Genomic DNA, 21,683 nt, shown 5'->3' on the forward strand with positions numbered 1-21,683 from the left:
ACACATGAATGCTTTAGAAGGCCTTAGCTTTTGCTTTACTTGGGCTAATATAAGAGCACCAGGAAAACAAAAAGTACTCTTGCCCTTGACAGTATAAAATTCTTCTTATTTTTAGAGAGTAGTAACTATGGATTTATGAAATTCTTTGTCAGAGCAATTTAGTTAATAGATATGTAAATGACTACTTACTTCATTGTGTAGGTGGATCACTCCATGTACACTTTCTGAGGAAGAATATAAGTGTTAAATTAACATTGCAAATGCAGAGAAGCAAAAGTTCAGGTTAGAATGCCTTACCTTTGTTATGTTAGATGTTAGGAGTAAGACAGAGAAGATCCATCTTGTAACTGAAATTTGTTCAGTTTGCTCAGTGGAATTTCTTATTCACAGCCAACTCTCTAAGTGCCCTTTTTGGATGTGAGAAAATATAAGTAAAGTGGGGTGCAAGGTTGTTTCTCATTTATTGGTTTTCAAGCCCCTGGGGTCATCATAAACCCAGCTGGGGTGGGATGAGGAGGGGGTGCTGAAAGTTAATACCACAGTAATAAATTTTCATGCAAGATTTGCAGTCTAAGGCATCTTGTGAGAACATCCTCCCAAAAAATAATACTTAAGGAGCTTTTTTTTTTTAAGTATATTGTTTTTTCAGTATGAAAACAACTTCAGAAGAGGTTGGGAATTCCAAAGCTCTTGTGGCTGTAACCAGCTCCTGTGATCAGCATGGAAGCTTCTCTAATCCTTGAGTTAAACCAGACCTCATCTAGGGGAAGAAGTCACTGATGGGAGAATAAATGGGCCCTGCCTCATAGATGGTCTCCAGCTTCCCTCATGAATTCATTTTACCCCGAGAAGTAGCTTCATCTTCAGTTGTGTTTTAATCACTGTATTGCCCTTCTTTGAAATTTCCTCTAACTTGTCATGCAAAGCAAATTAAAATCCCTGTTAATGGAAACCAAGCTTTCCACCCATTCACCCTTCTGCCTTCTTATCCAGCTGTTCTTGGCTCCCACTAACGTCAGCTCACATTCTCCACATCAGGCCAGCAAATGAACATGCAGAAACTCACTCATCGTGTGTGTTTCTTCCTGTGGGCGACAGCTCGTATAATTCCCCCTTCCCACCTTCCTCATCGGTAAGCTGAGTTCCTTCTCACTTGCCCCATCACTAGGTTCTACACAGTTGTTGTCATAGGCATGTGTATGTCCCTTTCTGTGGCAGGCTGTTTCTGGGCTGTGCTGCGGCCACTGAGGACAGAGACCAGGGGCTGTGTCGACTTATTCAACCCAGCAGCTCTGCAAGGGGGCAGGGGCTGGGCTGCCCACATTGTGACTGCTTCTTTGTTAAGATGCTTTATGTGTTTGCTTTTGCTTTTGTTTTCCTTTTCCTTCAGGTACAGAGTGAAGACAGTGTCCTGCTGTTTGTCATTGCCTGGACAGTCACAGAAATTATCCGTTACTCCTTTTATACGTTCAGTCTGTTAAACCATCTGCCTTACCTCATCAAATGGGCCAGGTAAAGAAGTACACAGATGAAGGCTAACTTTTGAAATGACCTATCACTGTATTTTTCCTTTATTGCCTAAGTATTATTTTTGTTTTTAAAAATAAAATTGTGTGAGACACGGGTTGGGTAGAAATCTGGTCTGTAGATTTCATCAGGATAAGGGACTCTACATAATTTTGATTAATGGAAACACTTAAATTTTTTATCTCTACTTATTTCTTTGGGATCAGTTCTTTTCAATTAAATTATTCAATAGCAATTTGATATTCCATCCCTTTTTTGTCCATATAAAATTTTACTGATGAGTTTCTGCCATTATGATAGTTTTTGGACCAAGTCGGTTCTCGTGTCAATTTTGCCAACAAGATAACTCTTAAATTAATTTTTAATTAATAACAGATATTACATGTTAGTTTTAGCATATTACCAGTTTATTTTGCTGTGATTATTTTTAGCAGTAATATGTGTTATGGATTGGGTAAAAGGCTGTTAGTTTTCATCTGTTTATCTGAACTAATCTGTGAGACAGTTGTGAGCAATTTTCCTCTTTGGGAAAGACTACAGGAAGGACTGACAAAGCCAAAGGATCAAAATTGTCCTTGGGGCCAAAGTGCTTCATTTCAAAAAAGGAAAATGGTAGCTCCTAAACAATTTATGAGTTTAATGTTTAAATAGAGACATAAACCAAATGTTTCCAACATTTCAAGCATGTGAACTTCTCTTTTTTTTTTTTGCAGTAAACATTTGTATTAGGAAAAGGGGAGAATGGGAAAAAACAGCAATTCCTAACCACACTGGGCAGGCTGGTGAAAGCTTTCTATCCTTGTTTCTATCCTCGTTTAAATTAGCATTTATTTTATTTTTCACAGTAGCAAATACAGACATTTGGAAAATTGTAGCACTGCACATACGTTGGATGTGCCAATTTTTTTCAGTCCACAGACCCAACTTGGTGTACGTCATAGGGGTTCCTCAACATTGTGTTCCAGTACCTTCCCCCCAGCAAGTCCACCCCTACCCCACAGGGCAGGACCCTTCAGTGTAAACCATGGCTCAGTGCCCCTACTATACCAATATTTGGCATCATCTTAGTTATTTTAAGTTGTTTTGAAGAGTTACTTTTTCAGTCAGACCAAATTTTGAGGCTGGCCAAACACATTTATTTTATTTTAGGACATTCAGAAACAAACCTGTTTTGGCCCTTTTCAAAAACTAGCTCTTAAAACCTGAATTTAAGCAGTGGGTAAACAGGAAAATGTATAAGCAATAGCTTTCTACAAGACCAGTACTGATTAGCGGGGTGGGGTGAGTCTCTCTTACTAAAGCTGGTCTATGGCCATACCGCCTGGAACGCGCTCCACCTCGTCTTATCTCTACCAAAGCTGGCTTCGAACCTCAGTAACGAATGTTTTGTTTTGTTTTAGGTACACCCTTTTCATCGTGCTGTACCCAATGGGAGTGTCAGGAGAACTGCTCACAATATATGCCGCCTTGCCCTTTGTTAGACAGGCTGGCCTGTACTCCATCAGTTTACCTAACAAGTACAATTTCTCCTTTGACTACTATGCATTCCTAATTCTGATAATGATCTCCTACATTCCAAGTAAGTAAACAGTTATGCATATATTTATTTATGTTTTAAAAATTGGCTCTACAGTAACTAGAGTTAAAATGCCTTTGGTTGTTTTTTACACCATAAATCTAGTTTATTGGGAACGCTTTGGTTTTTGTTGAATGCTGACTATCAGAGGGAATTTTCTCTGGTGGTAATTGAATAAAGATGAACCCTTCTCAGTAAAGCTGCCAAAATGCAGCCCTTCTCAGTGTGTGGGTTTGAAACAGTGAGTGCCAGGATAGGTTAACTATCTAATGGAGCAAAGTACTGAGAGGAAAGCAAAAAAAGCCATTAAAGACCTCACCTTGACTTCTGTCTCTTGAGAACAGCTTGTTACGGTATTTGAAAAACACTATAAAGAGATTTTCACATTTTTACTATATCAAAATAGTTACTTCACTTCTAAGGAATCAGTAGTTAGCTAGAAACAACAAAGCGAAAATAGATTAATTTATTTTTTTCTATATTTCTTATTTTCTTGTTTGGAAATAAGCACTTAAAACCATCTGAGCAGGGACACAGTGTTCTCTTCAGGATGGTTTCCAGTTATTTTAATAGTGCTACTGAAGGTTTAAATATATGGATAATCAAAGGTGCCTATCAATATCCTCCATAACAGAGAGAAAAAGCCACATTTGAGGCTTCTGTGAAGTGAGTCCTGTTTGCTGAGGAAGAGTTGTTTATTCCTTTTCTCGAATTCTGACATCCGGTTGCAGTCCTACGATTTATTTGCACACGTGCAAAAGGATCTTGTTCTACCCGAGGATGTGTAAAGTTAATGTTTCTTCTCATTTAGCCACTTCCATAGGCATTGTGACTCTCAATCTTATTTTAGTCTATAAGATGCTATATTCTCCCCTAAACCTCAGGTTAAATTCAGACTGGAGGGTTGGATTTTTCTTCAGCCCACAGCATTAGCTGAATGAATCATCCTAACAGCCATAGATGACATGTTTGTGTCCCCCTGTGGAAAATTGCATTTCATGCATTTTGAGAAAAAAACTACATCCAGATTTCACATGAACATTTATCTTGGAGAAGCTCTTGAATGCTGTTCTGCTTTATGGTTCATTTTCCACTCTTAATTTGTGATCAGGTCCTCCTCTCTGGTGCTGGAACCATGGTGGCTAAAGGCCATCTCTCTTCAAATGTAAAAGGTAGTTGATTTTCAAACAAACGATAAATATGGAAGAGTGTAAAAATTTAAGTAGTAAAAACTAACTTAGAGCTTTTCACCTTTCTAATTTTGTTTCCCTGGAGTTTTATTTTTCAGTCTCAAGAGTGACAAAGTTGCAGTGTTGCCTCATCCAGAGTAACAAATATTATCCCCACAGGGCATCATGAGATCTATTTAGATTCAACATAAGTCTTTGAATGAACAGGGGATAGATGCTGTATTGTGTGACTGGGAAAGGGACAAGGAGAATATCATGAAGTCAAACCAGTAGCAAGGTGCTGCCACACTGACAGAAGTCCGGGGCCCCCACCTCAGAGTTGCTGCAAGATTTCTGGTCTATTGAAGAAGGAGGGGCTTTATTCCAGGAACAGTTCTCCAGGGCAATCTGAGGCTGTCTGCACCTCCTAGTCTTCTTTGGGCTCTGGTTGCCAACCGGCACCCAGCCTTCCGCCTCCGCCTGCTGGCCTCTCAGTGTGGGGAAGGCGCCTAGCCAGGCACAGGCTGCCCTCCCTGATGCTAGGATCCCCAGTTCTCTGGGATTTTCCTTCACTGCCTTCAAAGAGAGAAAACACAGATGTCAGGGCCAGCTGTCCGACAGAGTAGGGCAGCCCTCTCCTCTCAACAGACATCTGCTTTCTTTACCTCAGTCCTGCCCCCCTCGTCAGCCTCCTTTTTGCTAAGAGGACTTGGTTTGGTTAAAGCCTGTATCCTTTCTATTTTCAGGAAGCTTAAGTCTTATAAAACAAGAAAAGGGGTTCATTTCAAGGACAGGGACTAAAAGGTTCCTTCCAAATCCCTAACTCCCCGCCCAGGCTCAAGATGGCATCGCAGACCGCACCCTCTGCTACACGTCGTTTGTGTCTGCTGGCACTCACTGTGCTCTGGCCTGAGCTGGTGGCCCTGCGTGTTTTCAGTAGTTTAGGTTGTTGATACTGAAACCAGTTTGTACGTTCATTCCAGCCAACTGCACATTTCCAACTTTCCAAAACTTTGTATTTATAGGAAGAAAATGCAGAGTTAGGAGAGATTGCTGTTGACATGCAGTCTTCTTTACCAAATTTGGTTTCATTTCTACAACTTAAGTTTCTCTTAACCTTCTTTAGTGGGAAGTTGATGGTGTACATGTCTGACATAAAGCAGCACGTCCCCTCTGTGGCCTGCCCTTGTGTTGCACTGTTGCACGTGTGGCCCATGTTGCGTCTGGCCCTTGAGCTGCAGCCCTGGGAGTTTTCTCATAATGGGTGCTTTGGAGTCCCTTGCAAGGTGCTCCCCTCCTGCTCTGCTGCGGTTGTACTATGAGTATGTATGGTATGAGCAGGGCTCAGTAGGCATCTAAGTCCTGTTTACACCCTCCCCGTCCCCCTATCCCCACAAATTGGTGAAAGTTAGCTATAGAGGTGGGGGTTAAAAGAAAAGGCTGAGAAATGAGAAACATTGATGTAGGGTGAGGGAACTGTCCAGGATGTCAGTAACCATAACCACACCTCTGATTTTTAGAGAAACAGAAGAAACTCATCCCAGGCAGAGCATTTCAGGTTGCTCTGAGCTTCAAGTCTTCCTCTGCCTAGAGAGCAAGAGAACCCATCTCCTTACAGGCTCCAGGACATGCACACATGCACAACCACCACCTCCATCCTGCATGTCCTGAGCTGCAAGAGCAGAGGGAAGAATTCCAAATAGCCTGTTTTCAGGTGGAGATTTTCATTGTAGTTAAAAGTAGTAGCCATGCATCTGAAATTGTTTCAGCCACTGTGGTTAGATTCAGTGTGAACATGTGGGTAATTGAGATGGAGACAGTGTCACCCAAGTTCTGGTCACCAGGAAGTCACTACTGGAGCAGTAGAGAACTCCAGCCCAAGTGCCCCCGTTCTCCTGCCCCCCCCCCCATGTCCCTTTCTCTTGGGCACTAAGAAACCTATGCAAGATACAAAGTGATGAAAGGCCAAACCTGGCCTCCATTTCTGAACCCTGACCCTTGGGAGCCAGCAAGCCCTTGCCTACAGGATGAGGGTATGTTTGGCCATCTTGCTGCCACTGAGGCCCTAATGAATGGCTTCTGAGTCACTGTCCTCGCTCAGACCCTATGAGGCCTTAGCCGCCTGTTATGAGGCTGTAGTCACAAATGCAACCAGCAGGAAAGTCCTCAGTGTACTTTGCCACAAAGTTGCCCTTTACTAAAGTGTACCTATAGATACGTGACTGGCCCCACATTTTTAAATGATTACAATTAGCATTCCTTATGGTTTAATTATATCTTTGCTTCCAGTTTTTAGATTATAGAACTTGTCAAATTTTCTGGCTTTCATACCAAAATAGTTCTCTCACTGTTGAATTTTATGCACAAGCTGGGTCTTTTCTGTGAATAACTTCCTGCCTGTAAATAGTGAGTGGTGTGGATGGCTCCGCACCGAGGCCGCCTGTGCAGTTTATCAAATCTGTGTGCACACACCCACTGATGGCTTGGAGTACTTTGGAAGGATCATTTGAAATTTGGCCAACTTGGAACCCGTTTAAAAAGGAAGAAACTGTCAGAGGAGAGTTGGCTGTAGTAGAAATTACCTCCCCCAAAACACAGGTTACAGTCGAAAAGAAATAGAGATCAGTGCTGTTGGGAAGGGAAGGAAGGATAGTGTACACCCAAGACCATCTCGCTGGAGTTTTTTACATGGTTCTTGAACCCCCAGTTTATAGTAACCCTGTGAAGGTCAGGTAGCTTAAACTGGCATTTCCCTAGCAGGGACACTGTAGGCATTTGGGGTGGGACCATTCTTAGTCCTGGGGGACTGCCACACATTGTGGATTTTGGCATTCCTGGCCCTGTGTGCTAAATGCCAGTAATCTCCTCCCTCCCATACTCTCCTCCGCCCCCATTTCCAAATACTCCCTACGGAGGCAGTACCACCCTGTTCATTTGAGAACCAGTCCTTTTTAAAGTCATCTAAACCCAGGGAACTATATTCAATACCTTGTAATAGGCTATAATGAAAAAGAATATGAAAAGGAATACATATGTTGTAACTGAGTCACTATGCTGTATACCAGAAATTACCGCATTGTTAACCAACTATACTTCAATAAAATAAAGTTTTATTATAAATGGGAAAACAAAAACAAAAAAACCAAAATTAAAACTGAGTAAGCTTAGGGAGGAGAAGCAAGATGGCGGAGTAGAAGGACGCTTGCAGCTCACCCTTTCCCACAAGTACACCAAAACTCACATCTACAGACCTATTCAGCCAACCAGAGCACCTGCCGAACTCCAACAGAACATTGCCCTCTTCAAAAGACAAAGACACCAAAAATCTGGTAGGAAAAAAGAAAGAAGAAAAAGCAAAACAATGTGGGACCGGTCCCGTGGGGAGAGAGCGGCAAAGGAGGACTGGCGCTCATTCGCTGGGGCTCCCCCCTCCAAAGGAAAGGCCAGCGGAACAGAGGGGGAGCCTCTGAGGCTCAGATCTGCCCCGAGCACCCCCTTGACCGACAGAACTGAGTTAAACAGGCACAAAGGGTCCCCGTGACACCCAGCCTGAGATGCAAGCTGGCAGCTGGGGCTGGGACAGGCGACCCGGGCTGGGCGGAAGACGGGGGTAGCTGCACTGAGGCAGCCCCGGGGGACTGCAGGGGGCTGCGCACCGTGGCTGGGAGGGGATACAGAGCAGAACAACCTCGGTCCCCCATAAACTGCAAAAAAAGCAAAGCAACACGGCTGGTGTGCTGGGGTAGGGGGGGCGTAGCCTTTGTCGCCTCAGACCTGTGCCACCATTACTGGCGCTTCTCACAAGAAGCGAGGCAGGGCGCAGCCACAGCCGCTATCTCCCCCGTGCGCAGCACCCGCCCGGGCAGGGGTGGGGCCAGGCCTGAATCCGTGCCCAGGGGCTCCACAGCTCCTAGGCAGGACTGAGACTTGTTTACAGCCTGAGGCAGATAGGATCTTTCTGCCCTGGCACCTCAGAGAACTCCTGTGGCCAAGACAAACAAGGAGCTGAGATTTGGCACGGAGCAGAGGCGGGGCCGTTCCGCGGTCTTCCCCGAGCCCGCCTTCGGGGCACCGACCCAAGGCGGAGCTACCGGTGCCTGGAGAGGGCGGGTGGTCACCCGCCTTCCTGGCAGGAATGCAGCACCTGACCACAGTGCTGGGAGGGGGCGCGATCTGCCCACCTGCCTCCCCCGAGTGCAGCATCTGACTGCGGCATCAGAAAGGGGAGTGGCCCGCCCCCCCGCCCACTGGGTAAGAGCTCAGCACCTGACCCAGTGTTGGGAGGGGGCGCAATCTGCTAGCCGACAGCCACTGGGACCAGCACAGAAGAGGGCGCCAACAGAGGGCCTCTGGAAACAGCAAGCTGAGTTTGCCAAACAGGGCGAAGACACAAAGACCTCTCCATAAAAATCATTAAGAGCACACCATCTCCAGGAGAACTAGATAACTGATACTCCTTAAGCCACAGTGCCAGAGAGATAAGAGCAATATGAAGAAGCAGAGGAACCACTCCCAATTAAAAGAGCAAGAGAAATCCCCTGAAAGCACGATCAAGGAAACAGACATTGATGGCCTACTTAGATCAAGATTTCAAAAAAGGACTGATCAGAGTACTGAAGGAACTAAAAGAAATAGTGTTTAGAGATATAAAGTATGTCAAAAATGAAATAGAAACTATAAAGAAGAACCAAGTAGAATTAGTAAACTCATTTGCTGAGATGAGAGCTGACCTAAAGGCTGTACAAAGCAGGCTAGATAATGCAGAGGAATGAATAGGTGACCTAGAAGACAGGACAACAGAAAGCACCCAATCAGAACAGCTGAGAGAAAAACAAATAAAAACAATGAAAACAATATAAGGGACCTATAGGATAGTATAAAGCATGCCAATCTACACATAATAAGGGCTCCAGAAGGGGAAGAAAGAACAAAGGGGATTGAAAAGGTATTTGAAGAAATCATGACTGAAAACTTCTCAAACCTAAAGAAGGAATCAGATATCCAAGTACAGGAGGCTCGGAGGGTCCCAAACAGGAAGAACCCAAACAGACCCACACCAAGACATATCATCATCAAGATGGTCAGAGTCAAGGATAAAGAAATGATCCTAAAGGCAGCAAGAGAAAAACAAAGAGTGAGTTACAAGGGAAGCCCCATAAGGCTCTCAGCTGATTTCTCTACACAAACACTATAGGCCAGAAGGGAGTGGCAAGATATATTCAAAGTCCTGAATGAAGAAAAGATGCAGCCTAGGATATTCAATCCAGCAAGGGTATCCTTTAGAATAGAAGGAGAGAGAAAGAACTTCAGAGACAAGCAAAAACTGAAAGAGTTTAGCAACACTAAACCCACGCTAAAAGGAGTATTGACAGGTCTACTCTAAATAGAAAAGAAGCAGGATGCTACAAAAATGAGAAACTCATAACTGGAAAGGAGATAACTACCATGAATTACAAATAGGATAAACACAAAATTTTAAAAGAAGACATCTAAATCATTAAGAGTGGGAGAGGGAAGCAAGGAAAGCCACTGTGGAAGACAGTATGGAGATTCCTCAAAAGACTAGGAATAGACTTATGATAGGACCCAGGAATCCCACTCCTGGGCATATATCCAGAAGGAACCCTACTTCAAAATGACACCTGCACCTGAATGTTCATAGCAGCACTATTTACAATAGCCAAGACATGGAAGCAGCCTAGATGTCCATCAACAGATGACTGGATAAAGAAGGTGTGATATATTTATACAATGGAATACTACTCAGCCACAAAACCCGACAACATAACGCCATTTGCAGCAACATGGATGTTACTGGAGAATGTCATTCTGAGTGAAGTGAGCCAGAGAGAGAGAAAAATGCCATGTGAGATCGCTCATATGAGGAAGCTAAAAAGTAAATAAATAAATAAATACAAAACAGAAACAGACTCATAGACATAGAGTACAAGCTTGTGGTTGCCAGGGGTGGCGGGGGGTGGGAAGGGATAGACTGGGATTTTAAAATGCAGAATAGATAAACAAGATTGTACTGTATAGCACAGGGAAATATATGCAGGATCTTGTGGTAGCTCACAGTGAAAAAAAAATTTGACAATGAATATATGTATGTTCATGTATAACTGAAAAATTGTGCTCTACACTGGAATTTGACACAACATTGTAAAATGATTATAACTCAATAAAAAAAATGTTTATAAAAAACTGAGTAAGCTATGAAATGCCTACTAAAGGATTATTTTAGCTTAAAAAAAAAAGTAATCTATGAAATGACCAAGAACAGACTCTCCAGACGTTAAGGGCTTACTTTTTACTCACATTTTTACATCCAGAGGTGTTTAGGTGTGTAGTACTCCTTCCCCTCCTCAGTCTTTCCAAAGTACAGCCTTTCTTGGGAATTACTTTTTGGAAAGCCTCCCTATTCCAAGACTAAGAGGGTGACAGAGAGGGCAAGACAGAGTCAGGAGCCACGAACCTGGTCCTGCCTGTCAGTGATTTGCTGTGAGACCCCAGGCAAGTGCCTACCGTCTCTGGGACTTGAGTTCCTCCTCTATGAAAGGGAATAATAACTCCGTCACTAGAATTCTTCACCTCGTTGTTGTGAAATCAAAATAAATGTGAAGGCGACGATGTGAGAGGGTATGAGTATTATCTGCTGGCCCTGTGGCCTCTTGGTTGGTACCGATAGTGTCAGTAGTGCCTGTCATTCTAATCCACACTGTGCTTCCCCCTCGGCCAAAGTAGGGAAAGTAAATCTGTGCTTTTCCTCTCTTCCCAGGCCCACCTTGTCACTGTCCTTAGTTGCTGGATGAGGAAGGAGTCAGAGACTCAGAGAAGCCCTCAAATCCAAGCACCTTACACAGAACTTGCGATTTTAAATCATCTCCTTAACCTTTTCTTTCTTTTCTTTCCAGTTTTTCCCCAGTTATACTACCACATGATACACCAGAGAAGAAAGATCCTTTCTCATACTGAAGAACACAAGAAATTTGAATAGTTCCTGCTTCCTCCACTCCCCCAGAAACAAACTTTCCAATGACAAAAAATGCTGCAGACTTTTTCAGTTCCCAATGCGTTTCACAGAAAATAAGTAAGAACTATTTTTAAAATACTAAAAAAAATAAATAAAACAAAACAAAAACCAAAATCCAGTGCACATGGGCCTGGGATTTTATAAAAAACAGAAACAAAAAATGAAAGCTGTTATATAGAACATCCTGGCCAGCCCATGTCAGCATGCTCTTTCAACCAGAGGTTCCCAGTATTCATGGTGATGCTGGAAAGGGATTTGGGGTTTCATATCCTCCCGTTTCCTTCGCGTATCTGATAAATAAAGATCTGTAACACTAAATTCTTGATTATTACAGTCTGAGTAGTGAAGTTGTACCCACTGAATGCCCGGCTCGCAGCAGTTCTGTTCCAGTCTGCAGTGTGTTTAGCATTCCCTCTCAAAGTGCTTGACTGCATGCTGGAAGCCATTTATGTCCTATGAAATGCTCTGAAGTTATGGCTGGGACCTTCCCCCTCCTATCTAGTGAATGAATTATACAATGTATATGTCTGTGCAACTTCAGGGTAGTGCCTGTAATCAGAAAACAACTAGAACCCTTTTGTTTGTTTTTAATTGAGTCATTACTGCCTGCCACTTCGAAATGTGCTTGAATTAAATAAGTATGTGTATATTGTAGAGAAGCTACCTTATATGCGGCTCAGCCTCAATCATACTTTAACAAAATGACAGTTCTCAGAAAGGGAAAGCTCAGTTTCTAGTCAGTGACAAGTACCTTTCACAGTACCGTTCTCAGAACACCCCTGAGTAAGGTGTCTGCCAAGAGCTGTTCTCACTTAGGGACCTGAAGCCAGTCTAGTCGCATAGGAGTAGAGAATCTGTTATTGAAAGCACATGGAGGTGTTACTTTAGAAATGGAGTCTGGAAGAACATTCAGGAATAGGTTTATATACCCTTATTATTTTATTTTTACATTTTCATTCAACTCTTCTGTTTGGATACTTTTCCTCATTTATGATCCCATGTAGTTCCCACCCAAGCTGTAAGTCCAGAGGCAGTGAAATGTTCCAGTTGGGCAGTCGTGAGCTAAAAGCAGTATCGTCCCCGCATGGAGGAGCAGCCAAGAAATACTCTGGTCATATGGACATTGTCTAATTAATGTCATGTCTTCATACTTTAATTGCTAAACTGTGCATTTAAGACTCTTCAGGAAAGGGTTGCATGAAAACGTAAAGCCCAAGTTTAGACGTGCATTAGGTTTTAAACACAGAATGTTCTTTATGGAACCTTTTTTGCTTTTTTTTTTAATTGGTTGATCTTTGAAAGACTGGCTTACTAGCTTATTGACTGGTTATCAGTTAAAATATAATTGCTAATATTTGAAGAGTGTCATAATGGAAAGCTGATTTTTTAAATGCTTATTTTCATAGAAGCTCGAAAATGAGAAAATGTGCAGCCTAAAATGTAATGCAAGCAGGTGTGTAATAATTTTTTTTTTCAATTGAACATTTAAAATTCTGCTTTTTACAGCCAGCACTCTTAACTTGGGCATACTACGATTAGAATCTGTTTGTGTACTTGATAAACAAAATATGTGGGAAAGATTATTTTTCATGCTTTTTCTTTTTCCAAAATAAATTTCTACTATAAAATAGAATCAGTTTGGGTTATATTAGCTTTATTACTTAATTTGGATAAGGTTTTTTTCCATTTGTTTTTGGGATAAGTTATAGAAGATAGGATGAGAAATGTAGGTTTTCCAGGATTGCTGGATTGGAGGTTTTATTCAGGCCTCTCTATTATAATTTGTCACTACTTGTGAGAAACAGTCTGTGACAAATAGTGGTATTGCATCAAATCAAACTTTGGCAACAAGAACGCAGCAAACAACTCCCTTCTCACCAAGGGTCTCAACCCCAGTGTGTATTTTTGTCCATCAACATTTAAAATGCTCATTGCAGATAAGTAAGGCACGCCACCGTGTCCTTCAGTCACCCCTCTCAGTAACTGGCTTATTTATCTCTGACACGAATTCATTTCTCTTTGGAAGTGGTGGTGGTCTTTTATGAACTGAGAACATCTCACCCCACCAGGTGTCACATCTTATAAAGTGTGAATGAGGAAGGTGTTGTTCTGGTGGGTATTTTGTCAGACTTACCGTTTTCATTTCAGGGCACAGTCAAAAGCATCATCTGCCCAGCTCCCCACCTGATTGGGTGTTTCACATCCCAGCTTTGGGGACCACCTTCTGGCAGAGAATTCTTTGAGGTACGCAGTAGTGCTTTGTAGACACGAGCTGCTAATCCGCATCTTGCTGTGTTCAGTTTACTAAGATTGGGATCATTCATTTAACACGTACTGACTATTATCAAAGGCACCGTGAGGAGTTAGTCACGGAACAAAGCACATCCTCCCCGATGAAAACGTTCCTCTGGAGCAAACTTCCGACAGGAAGAGTTTAGATGATGTAGTGCTTAGAGGCACGTGAAGAGATTGTGCCCTCACTTCCACTTGGGTTTTTGGTTATTCATTTATAATTAAAGGTTGGCATTGATGTGGTACAACCTGCAAATTATTTTCAACTCTGAGTTTCAGATAAAACATAAGACAAAATCAGTACAATACTGCTCCTTTGAAATTTGGGTAAAAAATTATACAACCGTATATATAGTCATTTTTATATTTTTTCTATGTTGTGAAAACTAAAACTGTAATTTTATAAGTCTTTGATTCACTAAAATTATATAATTTAAATGTATTTTTTGTATATTTAGAAATAAGGAGTTCAAAGACTATGCTTAACTTTCTATGCATGCATTTGGAAGCTGTTTTTACCTGACACTGTTAATGTAGTAATAAGTTGTATTCATAAAATACTGATCTATGTTGCATTTCAAAATAAACTGGCGTGTTGCTCTGCCTGGATTTGAAATACTGACCAGTGGGGTCTAGTGACTTTTTTCACAATGAGTTGGCCTAAAAGTGGTGTTGTAGGATTATGGAAGAGTTTCAGTTCTGTTACGAATTCCAGCTTTCTCTTTACAGTTTTAAAATCTATTTCTGCTATATTTCTACTATAGATATTCATAATGGTTCTACACTTACAGGACAAATAGACAGATTTATATTAAGAGGTTTCCAAGAAGTCATTCTACGAGTCAGTCTTCAAGCTTACCAAGCCGGTCCCCAGCCTGGCTGCAGAAGGACAAGAGATGCCTCATGTAAATGACCGGGAAAAATAAAAATTAATCAGTGGAAGACTGAGGGCCCTTGTCTAACAATGTTTGTGTGTGGGTTTTTTTATTTGTTTGCTTATCTAACTTTTCTGATACAAGTTGAGAGGGGAAATACTGTTGCCCAGCAATGTTCATCTTACAGTAAAACAAGTATTTTTGGTCAAGTGGTCAAGTACCTCCTCCTGAAAAAGGCCTCCAAAGACGGGCCAATCCTGGGAACTGCTTTCAGCACTGACATTCACAGTAAGAAGTCAGGAGAGGACACTGAGAGGATACTCGGCTTGGCCACTTTCCACCTGCTAGTTCTGGACCCTAAATTTCTTCACCTCAAAATGAAATTTCTGCGGTGTCTGTTTGCTGGGCACTTTCTAGTTATTTCTCTGGGGGATCTCTCTTAGGGTGTCTCCAGCAGTAGCGTGCCCCCACCTGAGTGCTAGGTCCTTTTAGAGTTGACTGTCACCCTTGTCTAAGACTATGGTCTCTGTTACAAAGAGGAACGTTTTCTTGCTAAATGCTCTCTGGCCGCAATTTAGACATTCCCAGCACAGTGGTCAGAACCGCCTCTCTCCTCTATATAGAATCTGATCTGCTTCAGAGATAGGCTTTCATTTATGAAAAGAAATAAAATTATTTCAGCTGAAATTGAGGAACAGATGGTAAAGTTAATAGCAGAGGCGACCCAGAAAATCCAACCTTTACAATCTTAGGGTGGTAATGGGAAGCCCGCCAGAGCTTTGTAATTTGTCATTGTCATACTTTGTGGCAATTATGTGTACAATGTTAACATAAGCCCTCGCCTGAAGAATTACCATTGGTATAATTAAGAGGCCTACTGTTACACACAGCATCCCAAAATACTGCTGTGTTGTCTTGTTCCCTTTAACAAGAAGGAGACTAGCTGTGCAATTCCGCATATTATTTTTTTAATCCCAGCCTTACAAGTAGCCTTACAAGTAGACTGGTTCATTGTACCAGTTTAGTGGTGAAGAAACTGTTCTAAACAACTATTACCAAAAATAGCCATACCTATTAACATTCCCCTGCCTGCAACTGGAAACCTGAGTTAGAGTTATGTGGTTTTTTTGACCAATGCTTTTATTTGTAAGACTAATCCTCTTTTTTTCAAACTTTGAGAGATACCCCTTAGTGTTATAGAGGTAGGTCTCACTGCCAAAAATAATCCTTTTTCCCACAAAAAGGCAGTTCAGCGTAAAAGTCATTTGATGAGCAAAAACAAAATGTGTGAGAAGCTGTGTACTTAAGCGCCTAGTATCCATTTCATAAATCTGTTTATGTTTGGAAATTGTTTTCTGCGCAGTAATTCCAAAACATGAGCTTATTACCACTGCCGCGCTTCCACGTCTGTCTGTGACCTTCGTGGATACAGTAATTGGTTGAAGCCCCAAGGCTATTAACGCCTCCGTGTCGTCGTAGCTGGGCTTCCCCACTAGGGGGCAGCACGTCACAAGCGATCCAGGGCCTTGGAAGTCAAAGGCGCTTGGGACCGCTTCAGCACGAGGGCGCGGAAGGAGCAAGAGGGCGCGGAAGGAGCAAAAGGGCGCGGTAATGAAAATTAGTCGCAGATTTCCATTGTCCATGTAAAGCAAAGTCAGTCCCATCTTAAAGCATATTCTGGAGGGATACAGGAAAGAACACTTTTTAAAGCAAAAAAACCAGCTGGGATGCGTGCTTTGAGGCTCCATCTGTTCTCTTCCTGCTGTGGAGACGTCCCCAGCTGGGACCCTACAGGCTGCTTGGTTTTGAAATGTGGAGAGATTTTGGAGCTGGTCGTCAAGCAGGTGTTAGTGCTCCTGTTTAATGGAGAGCCTACTTGTTAATCTTCGAAATGTTCAGAAGGGAGGTCAGTTCCCACTCTTCTGTCTCTGGATATTTTTGGAGGGTGGCCTGGGCCATGAGAAAATGTCAGGCCACCTTATAAGGCCACGTCTGGCCCCGAGAATGCTCGTCTGCGGCACGTCCAGTACACTCTGTGGGTGTGTTAACTTGACTCTTGGACTGGGAGTTTTCTCACAGATTTAAAATACTTCTATTCATGCCATGGATTATTCTCACTCTTTAACAGGCTTAAACTCTTCTCAAGAGAGAGCTGTTTAAATGGCACCAATTTTGGACATACCAAATAGATAACCGAGGGCATATGTAATCCAATGGCCATCGAGTTGATTGTGCTGGGGCAGATACTAATAGTCTGCTGCGGGTGGTTTATCTATTCAGCTAGTGTATGTCAAAGTGAGAGCCACAGACTATTCTGTGGAGGATGGGAGTGTCGGTATGTTAGGGAGGGGGATTTGGTGGTTTAAAAAGTTGCAACATGCTAATCTGTTGGTGACAGCTTTCCTCATCAGAGAATGTTAATCCATCCTGGGGGAAAAAAAAAACAAGAGATGGACAGGGACTTAGACTGGGATCTGGGAAGATATTTCTTGTTTTTTGTTTTTAATAATCCACCATCATCAGGTGATCACACATTAGACTGAGAACCACAGTGTCAGCAACCCTGGACGGAGTCTACCATTTGCTACCCTGCTGCGTATAAATGGCGTCTACCAGTGGATGTGAACGTGTCTGTCTGAGAAGATCGGACTGGGATCAGCAGCCCCTGTGCTGCCTCACAGGCTTAAAACCCCAAGTTGAATCAGTCCAACTGCCACTCCCCCTATGCCCACACCCCAGTTTTGGAGCACAGGCTTAAATATCATCTGTCAGAGCCCCTCACTCAGGCTTGTGTCCTTCTTGAGGTTCCTGGTGTAAGGAAATCATCTTCCACACTTCACCCTCATTCCTGGACATGACCAGGTGATGGCTGCTTTATCCTGGTGTGCCCCGTTATCTGACAAGGCCTTAGAGTTCCTTTTGCTCTGGGTGGTGGGATCCCACGTCAATTCACCATGTAGATCCTTGGGAGCCAGACAAGCCACCACTCACTCTGCACAGAGGAGACAAGAGTCCCCAAGTGGGCACACGACTTGCCTGGGGCCACACAGTGACATAGCTGGGACTAGCTCTCTGCTCCCCACACCCATCCATAGCTTTGCTGAGGCTCCCAGCTCTCCCTGTTACCCAATCTCCCCTGCCCATGACCCCTCAGCCTTCCTCATCAGCCCCCTCCTGCCAGACTCCACCATTCTCACCATTATCATGAACCCCCATGCCCCTGCCCTCCCATTGCACCCTCTTGGCAAAACCCCAAGCTGGGATCAGTCCAGCTGCTACCCTTCCCTGTGCCTCACTCTTGGGGCTGCCCACCTGGCACACTGTCTGTGATTCCCTTTAAACTCCATCCTCCTTGAAGCTCTGACTCACTCCCAGCCCAGGATAGACCCCCCCAGTTTCAGAGAAATCCACCATCAGCTAGCATTTCCTTCAACTCTCTGTCACCAGATCTATAGTCTTGCCTGTACTGGGTGCACCCTTTTCTTTTCCTCCTGTTAGAATGGAAGGGTGACCCTCTGTCCAAAGTTAATCCTTTCCTTATGCTCTGGATGTTTACACCACCTCCCCCTATTTAGGGCCCCCTCTCAAGCCATCCCATTCTCTCTGTACTTCCTCTTTGCCATCTTTTCCTATCAAGTACCTCCCCATCTTGGCTTTGACCCCAGCACTCCACCCTCTCTCCTCCTGTTCTCTGGGAGAGTAACTGCCAGCGCTCCCTACTTCTCACCTCCTACTCTTTCCGTCTCACCAGCCTGGCTCTTCTGATTATGCCAGTGACGCAGCTCAGTTCCAGGTCACTAGTGACCTCCTTGTTATGAAATATAGTGCATGCTTTGTGGTCCTTGTCTTATGGCTGAAACTGGGGTACTACCTGCCAGATGTTAGAAATAATGGTATGTTTTTGCAGTAGACTGGAATGCCCGGCAATACCCAGTTCTGGTCCAGAACTCTCATTTTCCCTCCATGCACCTCTAGTGAAGGTGTTTGCAAAAGAAATGATGGGGAACCAGTCAACAAAATATGTAATGGTTAACTGTGACTTGAGCCCCAGGGGAGCATTCTGGTAAACTCGTAGAACGTTCGTGTCTCCTAACCTAGTAAGAGGTAGTCACCCAGGCTGAAGGGAATTGTGAGGCCTGCTCAGCTTTCCTCCCACCTATTCTTGTCCCTCCCAGCTCTTAGGTCCTACCACTGGGATAGGGAGAAAGGCTGACCAAACACACCATCAGCCCCCGGGAAGAAATACTGAAAGATTAAGTGCGTGTGCCACCATGCTTGGCCCCATGCTGGCTTAGGCTGGGAAGGACAAGAAAGTGTCCAAGGAGAAAGAGAACAGATCCAGCTCTGCTTACCACTTAAGAGCCAGAAGAGAGACCTGCACCCTGTACACCAACCTCTTAGTGCCCACTGACTCCACTTACTCTCCCTAGCAGATGGGACTCCATCAGAATCTTGAAACCGAGCATGAAGATTAGCATTCCTCTTCCTTGGGAAGGAGCCAAGATGCTGGGGAGTGAAGAGGGACCTTGGAACCCCTCCCGGGAGCCAGCATTGTTCTTAAAATGATCTTTGCTCTGGACCGCCTGCTCTGCTGTTTTCATTCTGCCTCTTTGACCAAACTTGCTCGGTCTCCTCTGCCTTCCCCTGACTCAGAGGTTCTCAGTGCATCAAGGCTCACCCAGGGAGCGTGACAAAATCAGATTCCTGGCTCCCTTGGACCTACTGAGTCTGAATCATTGACAATAGAGCCTGGGGCTGCGGGGGTGGGGAGGGGAGCGGAATTCCCACACAATTCCCCTGGGTGATTCTGGGGTAGGGGCTTATTTTGAAGAACACTGGGCTCCTGATCCCTTGGGTTCTACCCTAACTCCTCACTTCAAACCCAAGACCCTTGACCACCAAGTCCCTCCCGAGCAGATTTGGCCCTTGGACCTGCTCTGTTTGGCCTACATTACTTTTCTTTAATTGAATCAGTTGTCAACACTTTTAAATTGAGAGATGTTGTGTAACCATCTAAGAGAAATCAGATGAGGCAGCAAGAGTTCGCATTCCCATATCCTGGGCATCGGGGAGAACCAGGGAGCGCTGTCCATTGGATCGGGTGCTCGGGAGGGCATCAGGCTCAGGCCCCGGCGCCACCTGTCCCTGTCCAGCCAGGCCCCTCAGGCACCTGACGCAGGAGCTGGGGAGGAGGAGCAGGGCTGCCTGGCTGTCCAGTCCCCTCTCTGTGCCGATGGCTGCTGGCCTCTAACTTAAGCCAGCAACCACTTGAGAGCTCTACCGGCCGCCTTCACTTGGGCATCCTGTAAGCACCCCGGGCTCCGCCTTTCCAAAATGAAACTCATTGTCTCTCCTCCCCACCAGCCCCGTCACAAACCTCTTCCTCCTCCCCGAGCCTGGTCTCCCCACCTGGTTGAATGGCACTCCATCTGCCACATGGCCAAGCCAAGAACCTGGGAGTCTTCTCCCCTCTTCTGCTCCCTCACTGGCCCTCACTTTGTTTTTAATCAGCTGCTAAATCCTATCGATTCTATCTCCCAAGGATCGATTGAATCTATCAACTTCCCTCCTTTGCTGCCTCTTCTCTTATCCACGCCACCACCATCTCAGCTGGATGGCAGCCTCCGAACCAGCTCTCTGATTCGTCTCTTGCCCTCCCCTCAAATCCATTCTCCATACAGCAGCCAGAAGACCCTTTTTAAAACACAGATATTATCCTGGCATTCTCTGTGGAAGCCTTCAGTAATTGTTGTTCTTGGTGTAAGGTCAGAGCCCTAAACATGACCCAGAGACTTCCTGTGGCCTCTGTCCACTGCATCTCCACCCCTCTGCACCCCGAGTTCCACAAAGGCCTACTGGGCCCTTGGGGTGCTTGGTTCTCACCTCCCAGCCTCTGTGCACCACATTCCCTCTGCTGGGAGGCTCTCATTCCCTCTCTGCCTCCTTCAGGAGTGGCTGCAGCCTCACCTCCAGGAAGTACTTGCCCGAGGCCCTAAAACTGGCTCTGTCTCCTCATTGATGCTCCCACAGTGTCCGGGGCACCAGGGAAAACCAGGAGACCCATAAAATGGGAATTCCAGGTAACAGTGAAGAATGTCTCATGCTCTGTTTTAATTTGAAACCACTGTGACAGTGCCCATATCTGCCCTCCCTGTGCTCACTGCCGTCTTTTCTCACCTGTTTGCCTGTCAAGACTGCAAATCCCGCAAGGATGGGGGCTCCTCCAAGCACGTGTTCCACTGCATTCTCAGTGCCCAGCCTTCCACCAGGCTTTGGGGGACTGGCAGGAAACAAATGATAAAATAAAGTCATTTCCGATAGCGGTAAGTTCTTTAAGGAAACTTAGAAAGGCAGTATGTTAGGAAAGGACCGGGCCTGCAGCTTTGGCTCATGTGCTCAGGCTTGGCCTCTGAACAGTGACCGAAGCAGGATTTGATCCAGATCCCACAGCTCCCAAAGCCCACAGTGGTCTCCCTCCACCATGCTGCTGCCCTGCTCCCTGGAGCACAGGACACCGGTTGGGGGCAGAGGGTTCATTTAGGATGACGGGGTACCCCACCCAGACAGCCTTTTAAAGGGCACAGTTGCTGGCTTCTTAGAGACTTCAGTCCTCCCTGTGCCCTCGGACCCCCTTCGACTGGGCTCCCCTAGAAGCCCAGTGAATGCAGTGGGGGGTTGAGGTCCAAGGAGGGTTCCACCTTCTGGATTCCAGGCTGCAGAACCCTGCTTGGCACTTCCAGTCTGAGCACTGGGGGTCTGAGCTTAAACTTCCCCCACCCCATACCCCTCCCCATCCCTGACTCAGCCCTTTCCTCCGGCACTTCACTTTAGCAAAGCTGCTGACAGCTGAGAGTCTGATTACAAAGACTTCCAGTAGGCCTTTGGTTGCTAATCTGCAGCGGCTCAGGACCAGAGCCCCTCCCCAGGGCTGGGCTGGGCCACGCCCCCAGAGCCCAGGGTGCACAGATGTGGACCCACATGCCATGGGCATCTCTGTCTACAGCCTAAAACCTACATTTCTTGGCTCTTCTCTGCCTCCTCTCCCCAGCATTAGGACAGCTAATCAAGCCCCAACTCTCTGAAAGCTCCGGGCACTGATCGTAAGTACCCTGCCAGCGGCTTGGGGCTGCTTCAGTTCATATCCAAAATAAGGAGAAGACTAGCAGCCCCACCTGCTCTGGGAGGAACTGTCACTCAACACCACCCACCTC

The 21,683-nt window shown here is 44.8% G+C and overlaps 1 protein-coding gene across 1 annotated transcript in view; it reads left to right on the forward strand.

The window, feature by feature from the left end:
* Nucleotides 1–14,219, forward strand: part of HACD2 (3-hydroxyacyl-CoA dehydratase 2) — an 88,356-nt gene extending 74,137 nt beyond the window's left edge. Inside the window, exons 5-7 of the mRNA XM_031454617.2 lie at nucleotides 1,391–1,512; nucleotides 2,928–3,106; nucleotides 11,187–14,219. Of these exons, the coding sequence (XP_031310477.1) occupies nucleotides 1,391–1,512; nucleotides 2,928–3,106; nucleotides 11,187–11,269 (384 nt within the window). The 3' untranslated portion in view covers nucleotides 11,270–14,219. The remainder of the gene's footprint in view (nucleotides 1–1,390; nucleotides 1,513–2,927; nucleotides 3,107–11,186) is intronic.
* The last annotated feature ends 7,464 nt before the right edge of the window (nucleotides 14,220–21,683 follow it).

The sequence above is a fragment of the Camelus dromedarius genome, chromosome 2 (assembly GCF_036321535.1).
Source record: "Camelus dromedarius isolate mCamDro1 chromosome 2, mCamDro1.pat, whole genome shotgun sequence".
NCBI classification, from domain to species: domain Eukaryota; kingdom Metazoa; phylum Chordata; class Mammalia; order Artiodactyla; family Camelidae; genus Camelus; species Camelus dromedarius.